General features: G+C 43.1%; 1 protein-coding gene across 2 annotated transcripts in view; it reads left to right on the top strand.

The window, feature by feature from the left end:
- Positions 1-13,771, top strand: part of PDS5A (PDS5 cohesin associated factor A) — a 143,225-nt gene that overhangs the window by 109,760 nt on the left and 19,694 nt on the right. Inside the window, exons 27-30 of one of the 2 annotated variants that reach the window (XM_053578145.1) lie at positions 3,208-3,340; positions 4,677-4,796; positions 11,305-11,367; positions 12,062-12,207. In XM_053578145.1, the coding sequence (XP_053434120.1) occupies positions 3,208-3,340; positions 4,677-4,796; positions 11,305-11,367; positions 12,062-12,207 (462 nt within the window). The remainder of the gene's footprint in view (positions 1-3,207; positions 3,341-4,676; positions 4,797-11,304; positions 11,368-12,061; positions 12,208-13,771) is intronic. The other variant, XM_053578146.1, reaches the window with a different exon arrangement.

The following is a 13,771-nucleotide window of genomic DNA, read 5'->3' on the forward strand; positions in this document are numbered from 1 at the left end:
TTGGTTTTGTTTTTTTTGCAGTTTTTGGCCAGGGCTGGGTTTAAACCCACCACCTCTCACATATGAGGCTGGCACCCTACCCCTTTGAGCCATAGGCACTGCCCCAAACTTAATGTTTTTTAATTGGGTTGCTTTTGTTATTGAGTGATGAGGGTTGTTTGTTTGTTTGTTTTGTTTTTTGAGACAGAATCTCACGTTGTCGCCCTGGATAGAGTGCTATGGCATCACAGCTCACAGCAACCCCAAACTCTTGGGCTCAAGCCATTCTCTTGCCTCAGCCTCCCAAGTAGCTGGACTACAGGCACCTGCCACAACGCCTGGCTGTGTTTTTGTTTGTAATTGTCATTATTGTTTGGCAGGCCCAGGCTGGGTTCAAACCCACCAACTCTGGTGTGTGTGACTGGCACCCTACCTGCTGAGCTACAGGCACCGAGCCTCTAATTGTTCTTAATGTTATACAGGTTCTCTGTTTCCTTATTGATTTTCTACCTGACATTTCTATATGTTATTGAAAACAGAGTATTGAGGACGGATGTGGTGGCTCATGCCCATAATCCTAGCACTCTGAGAGGCCAAGGTGGGTGGATTGCCTCAGCTCACAGGTGCAAGACCAGCCTGAGCCAGAGCTAGACTTTGTCTCTATAAAATAGCTGGGCATTGTGGTGGATGCCTGTGGTCCCAGCTACTTGGGAGACTGAGGTAAGAGAATCACTTGAGCCCAAGAGTTTGCGGTTGCTGTGAGCTACAACACCACAGCAGGCACTCTACCCAGGATGACAAAGTGAGACTCTGTCTCAAAAAAAAAAAAAAAAGGGAGAAAGAAGGGAAGGTGAGGGAGTGGAGAGTACAAAAGACGAGGTTGGAAAATTGGCAAGACAGCAGCATCAAGCTGTCCTGAGGTCAAAGAACCTGACTTCATAGTATAAGATTCTGAAGGAAAACTTAAAGAAAAGTAGGTATTCAGAAAGTGCGATATTTGTTTGAATTTAGTATTTCACAAGTGAACCAGCACTAAGGATTGGGAGCATCTAGGAATGTCCAAGGGAGTGGAATGCCTTCAGCAAAGGTAAAATTTATCAGAAATGAAGCAGTCGAGGAACTAGGAAATAAAGTATTAGATAGGTGTCCCAGAAAAATAACAGGATTTCAGGATGGAGTTCAGGAAAATTGTAATACAGAAGCTAAATAAATGCAATAAACATAGGTAGATTGATAATGACATTAACAGGGATAGGATGATAGAAGTAGCCAAATAGCATAATCTTTCTAGGAGTAATTTTAATTTTATACGAAGACAGAAGAATAACTGGAATCGGCATTGGAGACAAAAGGGGGTGAACCCACTCTCCAACCCTAAGTTTGCAACATCTAATGGAATGAGCATCTATAACTTCAGGGCAGTACAAAGCAAATATTGCTGGGGTAAGGGGAGGCTTGGTTTCAGTTATGGCAAAAAGGTCATGGCCATTCCTTGAAGTTTGTTTTCTGTGGAAAGCATACACCTAAGAGATCAGTGAAAAGACTTGAGAATGAGAGGAGTTAGCTTTGTTGGATAAGACAAGAAGCAGCACAGCATTATGGGAATCTGTACTATGTAGGGTTTGTAAACATTAGTGATTGTTCCTTGGATAGTGTTAAGGTTAAGATAGAAGTGGGAAACATGGCCCCTGAGTTTCAACTTACTCCACTGTGACAAAAAATGTAATTTTAACATCTGTATTATGTGTTGTTTCGTAATACAGGTATGCATTGTTTTGCATAGTACTGTTTCAAAGATAACAATATATTGGATAGCTTTTAAGTACTAAGATTTAAGTTCTAAGATCAATTCTTACTATTAATGGTAGCACATACATAGTCTTAGCACATTTGCATAAAATTAACCTTGAATTGACATTCTTTTCACAGGTTAGCACCTGCATTATGGCAGAGCACACTTAAGTATTTTATATATTTATATTTAAAACTGCAAGGTTTTTGTTAAAATTTTTCAAAGAAATGAGTCTAGTACTGAGATGCAATGAGAAAGCACCCTCACCTTATCCCCTAAAACTGAGAGTAATTCTAATCCTATAGTTGTGTAAAGAGAACAAATGAATCTTGTAAGTTAATAGAAATTCAGTGGAATTCTGAATCCAACCAATTATTGACATGTTTTTGGTGTTTACATAAACAAAAATCCTTCAAATTTAAGGCCATCTCAGTGGCCTATAATCCTAGCACTGTGGTAGGCTGGGTAGGGGTAGATTGCCTCAGGTGTTTAAGATCCAGCCTGAGCAAGAGGGAGACCTGGTCTCTAAAAAGTAGTCAGGCATTGTGGCGATGCTTACTTGGGGGACTGAACAGGAGGAGTATTACTTAAGCTCAAGAGTTTGGGGTTGCTGTGAGCTAGGACCCCCACCCCCACCAACAAAAAAAAAGAGATCGCTCAGACTTACAGAATGCATGGGCCCAATGTTGTCTCCATTGTCTAGCACATAGTTGCACAGATAATCATTATATTTTGTATTTTTTCATTAAAAGTATAAAATCACACCTGGTTTTAACCCTGTTTCCATCTTTTTATACCTTAGATCACTTAAGCCTCTGGAAAAAAAGTTTTTTGTTGTTGTTACTTTTTTGTTTTTGTTTGAGACTGTCTCACTTTTTCGCCCTCCATAGAGCGCAAGTGATTGTAATGTTCATCCAGATTTGGTTCACTTTTACTTAGAAATTCAAGCTACCACTTCAGAAACTTATTATGTTAAATGACCATACAGTGACAAGTGGAAAAACAGGAAAACTGGTTTGAGATGTGACTGTTTAGCTGAGTGGCTGGTTACACATCAGCCTCATGATACGTGCAATTCATAGTGAATCTCAGCAGAACTCTGTACCAATCATAGAGCTGCTCTATAGCTTACAGATGGGCAGAATGCTGAGATGCTGCTCTATGTCGGTTTGCTTATTATTGCTGAGTTCTAAGACATGTCAAATCATCTAAACTTCTGTGAGTTCTAAGACATGTCAAATCATCTAAACTTCTGTGGAATCCTATAGGGTCAGTCATTATGTGCTTCATGAAACTGTCAGAATTTCTGATCTTAAGCTATGTTTTCATTTTTAATATATTTTCTGATTTAATTTTCATTTGAATTGAATATTATTAATAGGATTAACATGTTTCTATTAGTAGTTAGGGTTGTCTTTAACATGTTTACCATTTAGGTGCCTCTGGTTCATGCTTGAAGTTTTAATGACAAAGAATGAAAACAATAGCCATGCCTTTATGAAGAAGATGGCAGAGAATATAAAATTAACCAGGGATGCCCAGTCTCCAGATGAGTCCAAGGCAAATGAAGTAAGTTGAGTGTTAGGCCAGTGGGTGTTGATAAAACCATGCTATCCCACTTGTATTTCCTGACCATTTTGTAAGCATTTAAGTTTCAGAATGTTTAAAAAAATATATTTACACTCCATTGTTATTGCATTTCAAGTGAATTTCATTTTGGTGATCATAAATACTATGAAAAACACATTAAAACTTCTGCACAGGCAGCACCCATAGCTCAGTGGGTAGGGCTTTGGCCACATACACCAAGGCTGGCGAGTTTGAACCCAGCCCAGGCCTGCTAAAACAACAATGACAACTGCAACCAAAAAATAGCTGGGCATTGTGGCGGGCACCTGTAGTCTCAGCTACGTGGGAGGCTGAGGCAAGAGAATTGCTTAAGCCCAAGAGTTTGATGTTGCTGTTAGCTGTGATGCCATGGCACTCCACCGAGGGCAACATAATAATCAGACTCTGTCTCAAAAAAAAGAAAAAAAAAAAACTTCTGCAGAATAGGAGGTTAAGAACAAAATAAAATGTATAACTATGATGTCTTAGGAACTTTTTTTTTTTTTTTTTTTGTAGAGACAGAGTCTCACTCTATCACCCTTGGTGAAGTGCCTTGGTGTCACACAGCTCACAGCAACCTCCATTTCCTGGGCTTAGGCAATTCTCTTGCCTCAGCCTACCAAGTAGCTAGGACTACAGGTGCCTGCCACAACACCTGGCTATTTTTTTTGTTGCAGTTCGGCTGGGGCTGGGTTTGAACCCTCTACCTTCCCTATATAGGGCCGCCCTACTCACTGAGCCATAGACGCCGCCCAAAAACTTTTAATAAGAAGTAGATAGTTGGCTCAGCGCCTGTGGCTCAAGCAGCTAAGGCGCCAGCCACATACACCTGAGCTGGCGGGTTCAAATCCAGCCCAGGCCCACCAAACAACAATGATACAAAAAATAGCTGCAACCAAAAAATAGCCAGCATTGTGGCAGGTGCCTGTAGTCCCAGCTACTTGGGAGGCGGAGGCAGGAGAATCACTTGAGCCCAGGAGTTAGAGGTTGCTGTGAGGTGTAATGCCACAGCACTCTACGCAGGGTGACAGCTTTGAGGCTCTGTCTCAAAAAAAAAAAAAAAAAAAGAAGTAGATAGTCTTTTTGTGTGCTTTCTTTAGTTTATGTTTAATGCATTTTGTTCTTGACTAAGAGGCTACATAGCAGTAATGAACACAAATATGAAATGTTTAAGGAATAACTAACAACCACAAATCCTGGTTTATTTAAGTCTAATTTATGCATTTGCTGGAATTGATAATTGTGATTATTTTTCATTACTGAAAGTTGCACATGATCTTTCTTTTTTTCTCCCTAGAAACTTTATACAGTATGTGATGTGGCTCTTTGTGTTATAAATAGTAAAAGTGCTTTATGCAATGCAGATTCACCAAAAGACCCAGTCCTCCCAATGAAATTTTTTACACAACCTGAAAAGGTAATTTCCTTTTCCTCATTTTTCTCCCACATTAAACTGATTTAAATTTCAATTACTGTCAACTCTAGTGGCTAGTATTGGATTGTCTTGACTAAAGAATAAATACATAACTGTGGCATTTCAGCCGGAGATGCCATCTTCCAGTAATTCTCCAAAATGATGAACACAACAGGAAAGAGGAAAGGCACTGAAATGTGTTCTCTAGGCCTTTTAGAAAACACGGAGTATTCCTTAGGCTACATACATGCAAATCTACAAGAAAGGTGATATTGTAGACATTACTTTTGTACTATTCAAAAAGGCATGCCACACAAATGTTACCATGGCAAAACTGGAAGAGTCAGTGTTACCCAACATGCAACATGCTGGCTGCTGGCATTATTGTACATAACCAAGAGCAAGATTCTTGCCAACAGGATTAATGTTCATATTGAGGGTATTAACCACTCTAAGAGCCAAGATAGCTTTCTGAAATGCATGAAGGAAAATGATCAGAAAAAGAAAGAAGCTGAAGAGCAATGTACCTGGGTTGAATTGAAGCATCAGCCTGCTCCACACAGAAAAGCACTTTGTGAGAACAAAAGGAAAGGAGACTGGGCTGCTGGAACCCATTCCCTATGAATTCATGGTATAATAGGTATACTGCGTAGCACATATAAGAATGAAGACCCAGTGAAAAGATGCATAAGGTGCTGGAACGTATTCCCTTGCTTTGTGACAGCCAATGGAAAGGAGCCTGAGCTGCTGGAACTTATTCCTTATGCATTCATGGCATAATCGGTGTAAAAAAAGGCTACTGTAAAGAAAAAGAACTCTGGGCTTATCAAAGAATGGAAGAATGTCTTCTGCAGCTCTGAATAACATTATTCCCTCTTGAATAGGAGAAAACAAATCAAGATTGTTGTTCACATATTCCTTCTGGGAGTTTCTACTATGAAGAGTTGTTTTCAGGGTGGCGCCTGTGGCTCGAGGAGTAGGGCGCCGGTCCCATATGCCAGAGGTGGCGGGTTCAAACCCAGCCCTGGCCAAAAACCACAAAAAAAAAAAAAAAGTTGTTTTCAGACTTTTAAAATTATTTTAATCTCATTTTATTAAAATAATGTTAATAGTGGCTCACACCTGTAATCCTAAGCACCCTGGGAGGCCAAGGCAGGTGGATTTCCTGAGCTCATGAGTGTGACACCTGCCTGAACCAGAGTAAGACCCCATCTCTAAAAGTAGCCAGGCATTGTGGCAGGCACCTGTAGTCCCAGCTACTCTGGAGGCTGAGGCAAGAGAATCACTTAAGCCCAAGAGGTTGAGGTTGCTGTGAGGTGTGGTGTATAGCACTCTACTAAGGGCAACAAAGTAAGAATCTGTTGCCAAATAGAGATATATTTGGATATATATATAGAGAGAGATAGTACATTTATTCTGCTGTCAACAAATTGTTTTACATGTAAATAAGTCTTCCAGCTATCCCAAGCTCAGTATCATTTTCCAGCTAATTTGGATTTTTTTTTTTTTTTCTCCTGAGACTGAGTCTCACTCTCACCCAGGCTAAAGTGCCCTGGTGTCAGTCTAGGTCACAGTAACCTGATAGTTCTGAGCTCAAGCAATCCTCCTGTCTCAGCCTTCTGAGTAGCTAGGACTACAGCCTGCCACAATGCCCAGCTAACTTTTACTATTTATTAGTAGAAAACCTATTGCTTAAGCTGGTCTCAAACTCCTGAGCTCAAACGATCCTCCTGCCTCACCCTCTCAGAGTGCTAGGATTACCTAGCATGAAGTACCACCCCCGGCCTCAAATTTGAACTCTTAACTTTCACATAGATAAAACTTTTGAGAAAGTAGAGACGGCCAAGGGAGTCACCAGCGCCGCTGTCCCCCACGCGCTGCTGCGCTGAAGGCGCACGGGTGAGCACTGTGCCGGATCCCCTGGGGCAGCGTAGGCTGCAGACATGGCGCTGGGGCGGGGATGGGGACTGAGTCTGGGCAGCACGGCGCAGCCCCAGGTGCTCCCGAGCGGCGGCCGGGAGGTGTGTCCAGGCGCAGGGCTCTGCAGAGGACTCTGGCAGTCCTCCAGGCCTGGCAGCAGCCATCAGGCCTTTGTGCTGGCCCGGCTGGCAGGGCTGGCTGCTTTGTGTGTGTTGTTCTTCCTCACCCTCCGCTCGCAACCCCATGGCAGTCAGAAGTTCCTGAGGACAGCGGTTCGCTCCTTTCCCACCCTCAATTGCAGTGTCCCCTGTGCCCCGGAGCCCAGCAATTGAGGTGCAAATAGAGGCTGCGGGGGCCACCTAGATGTCTTCTGCCACTTTGCAGAAACCCAGCAGCGTTGGTCTCCTTGCTCTGCCCCTGACCGGCCCCTCAGGACACAGCTGGAGGATGCTCCTAGTAAAGGTCACTTGATTAGAAAGAGGGCCTGTTGGCTGGACGGGAAGGAAACGAGTTTGCAGATTCTCCAGCTTGGTTGGGAGGTGCTGCCAGAGGTGCATCTGGTGTGCCAGAGGTGTGCCTTGTGGTCACTGAGGCAGCCAAACCTGTGTAGATCCCAAACTCGTAGAGCCCTGGCTGGCGAGGAGGCAGCCGGGTGAACAAAACTGGCTCAAGAGACCCTCGAGAGTTTGGGGTTCTCAGATAGGAGGAGTCTTTTCAAGTGGATCCTTGTGGACTTACCTGGCGTTTGACACCTAATCCCAGTGGAGTTGTGTGCAGGAGCCAAAGCTGCTTTAAAGTACACACCGCCTTTCTTTGGAAGTTTTAGTTTGAAACTTAAGGGGGAATGAGGAATGATTTACAAAACCATCCTTCAAGCTCTTGCTTCTCCAAGGAGCAAAATGTATGGTCAGAATTTGCATGCTTTCCCCTCCTTTCTATGTATTTTCTTGGTGACAAGTATTGCTATTTGGCTCCAAGGAGTCTCCTTCAAGCCTAGCATCTAGAGTCACTGATTCTGCCCACCTGCCAGCAGAACCTACTGTGGCGTCTGTCTGGTGAAAGACACTTAAAACTGCGTGAGGTTTCGCAGTATCAGAACCATTGCTGCTTTTATACACAGTGGAGATTTTAAGGAAGGCACATAGAGGTAGCAGGCCAAATTCAGCCATCTGTTACCTGGCTATGACCTGGATGTCCGCAGGCTCACCTACAACATAGTGATAACTGATGTCCAGGGTGTCAACATACCTTGGACCTATAAGGATAAATGGGATAATATATGGAAGCTATGAAATCCCTAAAGATTTGATTACTGGAATTGTCAACTCTGCCGATTTATGTGCACATTTCTCCTCCACTATGAGCAGAGCAGTCACACCGCACACTTGTCTGGCTTTCTGTAGCCTTCTGCTTCTCAACTTTGCTACACGATGTTTGGCCTTTCCCAAAACAGAAAAGAATGAGATAGCACTCTTCCTGCAGAAGAAGGGCAGTTTGAGAAGGTGACCTCAAAGCAGGCGCCTCAAATGGTGGTCTCTGAAGATGCCCTGCCGTCAGCAGGGCCCTCAGCCATGCCATAAATCAAGTATTCTTGATTAACAAAGAAACCCCTCCTAGAGGAGCCAGGCTCCTGCAGCCTGGTAGCCCTAATGTTTATGCTGCTACTGCCCCAGCAGACCCAGCAGGTGATGATATGTTTGGTTCCAGGCAGCCAGAGAGAATGTCTCCTGAAAGCAGACCTTTCAAGGCTGTGTTCACCATTCCTGTCGCTGCAACTGCTCCTCTGCACATTAATGGAAAGGAGGAACCCCGCAGGAGGACCAGCATTTAGCTCCTTGCAGAAGGGGCCACAGAAGCAACACTGAGCAACGTGGATGACCAGTTATTTGCAACTGAAAGTCAGGAAGGAGTTAGTCTGGGACATTCATCTTCATCCCAGGTGAATGCTAAAGAAATGCTGACTGCCTGGATAAGGCCTGAGACATTTGAAGCATCCCCAGACCACAGGAAAACATCTTTTCCTGGTACTGGGTCCACAGCAGGCTCTAAGCCTGAGAGCCTCACACCTGATAAGGAGAAGCCTGTGCAGATGACAGCTGACAATACCCAGGTAACTTCCACCAGGCAATCATTCATGACTTCTGAGCACATGCTGAGCGTCCAGCCAGAAACTGATAGTCTGCTGGGAGCTCCAGAAGTCACACTGAGTGTCAGCACAGCTGTCCCAGCTGCTTCTGTCTTAAGTGATGAGTGGGATGACACCAAATTAGAGACCGTAGGCCAAATAAAGACCCCCAAAGCTTGGAGACAGTGCAGGGGCTCAGGTGAGAGTGGCAGTGTCTCCGACAGCACAGGCACGCCATGAGGGGATGGAAGGGGGCTGGCCTCTGACAGGCTGCGCACGTGGCTCTGGGGCTGGCGGAAGGGGAAACACATGGGGACAGTCCTGGTAAAGGCACAAGCGGATGAGCTATCTCCTGCCTTCACCCATGAGAGTTCCTTTTCCCCCACAAGCTTGATGAAAGACACAAAAGTTTCTGTTGTGAACCTGTTCCAAAGTACAGAAGACTTGACAGAATCCATCAAGGAAAAGGATGCTGGGTCTTCCTTAGAGACCACTGTTTCTATCTCAGAGTATGAGTCTGAGGCATATCAACTGTTGGGAAATACATCAAAAGACATCATCACTCAAGAGATGACAACAGCTGTTCAAGAACCAGAAGCCACTTTGTCCATGGTGACACGAGCAGGTCGCTCCCCTTGAGGTTACCGGAGACAGTTGCAAGACAGAGGAGAAGAGCTGCCCACTCCTGTGTCCGGGGAACCTGGTGTTAGTCAGCTGTCAAGAAAATGGGAGCCTCTGGCCACTGCGGTTTCAGCTACTCCTGCAGTGGAAGACCTCACGGACACAGTCACAGGGCCAGATGAGGAATTGACACCAGTTCTGGGTTCTCTGGTGACGCCCCCAGGAATGATGGTGGAGATACCCTGCCTTTCCCCCATGCTGCCCGCTTCTGAGGTGTCCTCTGAAAAGGGAACTGTCCAGCCATCCATTAGCCGTGTCAACACAGCCACCTCTTATGGCCTGGACCAGCTTGAATCTGAGGGTACCCTCGCTGTGAGAAGGATCTTTTCTACAAACGTTTTTGAGAAAACATTACGTAGAAGTGTGTTCAATCTGCAATGCAGATCTGCAGTCAGTAAACTGTGGCCTGTGCAAATCTGGCCTGTCACTTGAGTTATTTGATCTGTGAGCCAAGAATAGTTTTTATATTACATAAAAAAAAATTTAATTCTTTTGAGTTTTTACATTCTTAAATGATTGAAAACAAAAGAAGAACAATATTTCGTGACACGTGAAAGTTGCAATAAATTCAGATTTCAGTGTTCATAAATAAAGCTACATTGGAACAGTTGAAGAAAAAAAAAAAAAGAAAGTAATTGTTGCGTTGTGGCGGGCACCTGTAGACCCAGCTGCTTGGGAGGCTGAGGCAAGAGAATTGCTTAAGCCCAGGAGTTAGAGGTTGCTGTGAGCTGTGACACCACGGCACTCTACCATGAGGGTGACATAGTGAGACTCTGTCTCAAAGAAAAAAAAAGTCTACATTTGCTCTAATTGATTTACTAGCTGGTTAATATCACTGTTTTCAAAAAACACTAATTCAATTATATTTTGATGGTATGTTTATCTTATGATTTGAACCATCAGTCTACTTATGGTTTTAAGAAACAAAATATTTTTAATTAATTAAAGTGAGAGATTTTTCAATATGGGTGATATTCTTGAGATATTCTTAAGATCCTGTGTGGATGTCCTTTGCTATATATTAAGCGTCTAGTATGTACATAGGATACGTATTGGATCCTTTGAGAGCCCAAAAGTAGATTTTATGATACAGTAGAAGATGTGAGGGTAATTTAATGAATGAACTAGAGGCTATTTGCACTGAACAATATGAAAAAATAGCTTTAGGGCGGCGCCTGTGGCTCAGTGAGTAGGGCGCCGGCCCCATATGCTGAGGGTGGCGGGTTCAAACCCAGCCCTGGCCAAACTGCAACAAAAAAATAGCCGGGCGCTGGGCGGCGCCTGTGGCTCAGTTGGTAAGGCGCCGGCCCCATATACCGAGGGTGGCGGGTTCAAGCCCGGCCCCGGCTGAACTGCAACCAAAAAAAAAATAGCTGGGCGTTGTGGCGGGCGCCTGTAGTCCCAGCTGCTTGGGAGGCTGAGGCAAGAGAATCGCGTAAGCCCAAGAGTTAGAGGTTGCTGTGAGCCATGTGACACCACGGCACTCTACCCGAGGGCGATATAGTGACACTCTGTCTCTACAAAAAAAAAAAAAGAAAAAATAGCTTTATTTAAAATGTGATTTGGAAATTTACCTCTAACATTGCTGAAGTATTATGTGCCATTGATTTAATTTAAAGATAGATAATATGAAGTGATTTATTAAATGTGTTTTGATTATTGCATGAATTTATATATATGTTGGCACCAATGTGATTGTTATTGTAAGGCACAGAGCTTGGAAAGTATTGGGACGATAAAAATATGCACGTTCACTTTAATTGATGTATCTTTTTCTTTTAATAGGACTTTTGTAATGACAAAAGTTATATTTCAGAAGAGACAAGAGTACTTCTGTTAACAGGAAAGGTATACGTTCTTGATAATAGGTGGTCTTTATTTCATATATGTAATGCTTCTGCTATTTCTATAAAATATTTTAAACGTCCTTTAGAATTTGTATTTCCTGACTCTCAGGGATCATGTTACAAATTTGTAGTGTTGACAGCAGCTGTTTTCTCAGACTTTTTTTTCTGCCATGAAACACTCTTCCAAATGGTACTATGTCTTCATATCAGTAATGATAAGCTTTAGCTAGGTTATAATCCACAAAGTGGATTTTATTGAGAAAGGTTTAACAAACTGCAAGATATAAATAAAGAGATAATTTCAAAGTATTCATGAGTTACACGGTTTATATTTTATAAAAGTACTGTGCTGACACCTGAAAGAAAAAGGAAACTTAATTTTTGCTAAAGTTACTAAACTATTACTACATACATTCAGTAGTTCATAAGACATTTTATTATGTTTTGTATTTTAGCGGCACTTTTTGATTTTTTTTAATAAGGGATAATATTGCCTAGTTATTATTAAGGCACTTTCAATTGTATTAAGGTAGCCAAACACAATTTTATAGAATGTCATTTCTAATAAATTTAAAGTTTAACTTTCTAAGGTAACAATCCCTTGACTTAGGCTAAAGGGTATCTCTCATATTTGTTTAAATTTACATGTATTCTGTTCAGTAAGTTATAAAATAACGTGTGTGTGATTCTTTTAGCCAAAGCCTGCTGGAGTACTAGGTGCTGTCAACAAACCTTTATCAGCAACAGGGAGGAAGCCCTGTGTTAGAAGCACCGGCGCTGAGACTGGAAGCAATAATAATGTAAATTCAGAGCTGAACCCTCCAACCGGAAATCGATCAAGGCAATTTTTTCTCCAGTTGTTTTTGTTACTAACACTCACGACTGGGTTCATCTTTTAATACATTCTGTGTTTTGGTATAAAATAACATTGATAAATTTTTAGTATTTTAATAATGAAAATCAAGAGTGGACTATTAATTTTGAAACCCTGTGGCATTCCAAGCATGTACAAAAGTTAACAGAAAATATGAGGATTTGTGATATATTATAACTAATTAACATGGAAGTTTTTTTTTTTTTTGCTTTACATGTATGAGGAAATTTAGGAGCTGGGCATAGTGGCTTGCGCATGTAATCCCAGCTACTCAGGAAACTTAGGTGGGAGGATTGCTTGAAGCCAAAATTCAAGATCAGCCTGGGCAACATAGCAAGACACCACATGCACTAATCTCAAAAGGAAAATTCAACATTTAGGAAAACTATAAAGATATAACTTTTAAATAAGTAGAATTGCTTTTTATTTATTTACTTTTTTTTTTTTTGAGACAGAGTCTCACTTGGTAGAGTGGTGTGTGGCGTCACAGCTCACAGCAACCTCAAACTCTTAGGCTTAAGAGATTCTCTTGCCTCAGCCTCCCAAGTAGCTGGGACTACAGGCACCCACTACAACACCCAGCTATTTTTTTGTTGTTGCAGTTGTTTAGCTGGCCTGGGCCAAGTTCCAACCTGCCAGCCTTGGTGTATGTGGCTGACGCCATAACGACTGTGCTGTGGGAGCCAAGTCCTGCTTTTTAATTTTTTTTTTTTTTGTAGAGACGGAGTCTCACTTTACTGCCCTCAGTAGAGTGCCGTGGCATCACACAGCTCACAGCAACCTCCAGCTCTTGGGCTTACATGATTCTCTTGCCTCAGCCTCCCGAGTAGCTGGGACTACAGGCACCCGTCACAACGCCCGGCTATTTTTTTGTTGCAGTTTGGCCGGGGCTGGGTTTGAACCCACCACCCTCGGCATATGGGGCCGGTGCCCTACTCACTGAGCCACAGGCGCCGCCCCCTGCTTTTTAATTTTTTTTTTTTTGGCCGGGGCTAGGTTTGAACCCGCCACCTCCAGCATATGGGACCGGCGCCCTACTCCTTGAGCCACAGGCGCCGCCCTGCTTTTTAATTTTTAACTCAGATTAGTATAGGATGATTTAAAATGACACTGTTCTAACATTCTCCACTTACAAAACTATTCCATGTTTATATTAACCTATGAAGTGTTTACTGTATTAGCCACTGTATAAGAATTCCCACTTGAGGGCAGCACCAATGGCTCAGTGAGTGGAGCGCCGGCCCCATATGCCAAGGGTGGCAGGTTCAAACCTGGCCCAGCCAAACTGCAACATCTACAACAACAAAAATAGCCAGGCATTGTGGCGTGTGCCTGTAGTCCCAGCTACTCAGGAGGCTGAGGCAAGAGAATCACCTAAGCCCAAGAGCTGGAGGTGGCTGTGAGCTGTGATGCCATGGCACTCTACCGAGGGCAACAAAGTAAGACTCTGTCTCTAAAAACAATAATAATAATTCCCACCTGTGGCTCAAGCAGCTAAGGTGCCAGCCGTATACACCGAGCTGGCATGTTC

Source organism: Nycticebus coucang, chromosome 23, assembly GCF_027406575.1.
Source record: "Nycticebus coucang isolate mNycCou1 chromosome 23, mNycCou1.pri, whole genome shotgun sequence".
Classification (NCBI taxonomy): domain Eukaryota; kingdom Metazoa; phylum Chordata; class Mammalia; order Primates; family Lorisidae; genus Nycticebus; species Nycticebus coucang.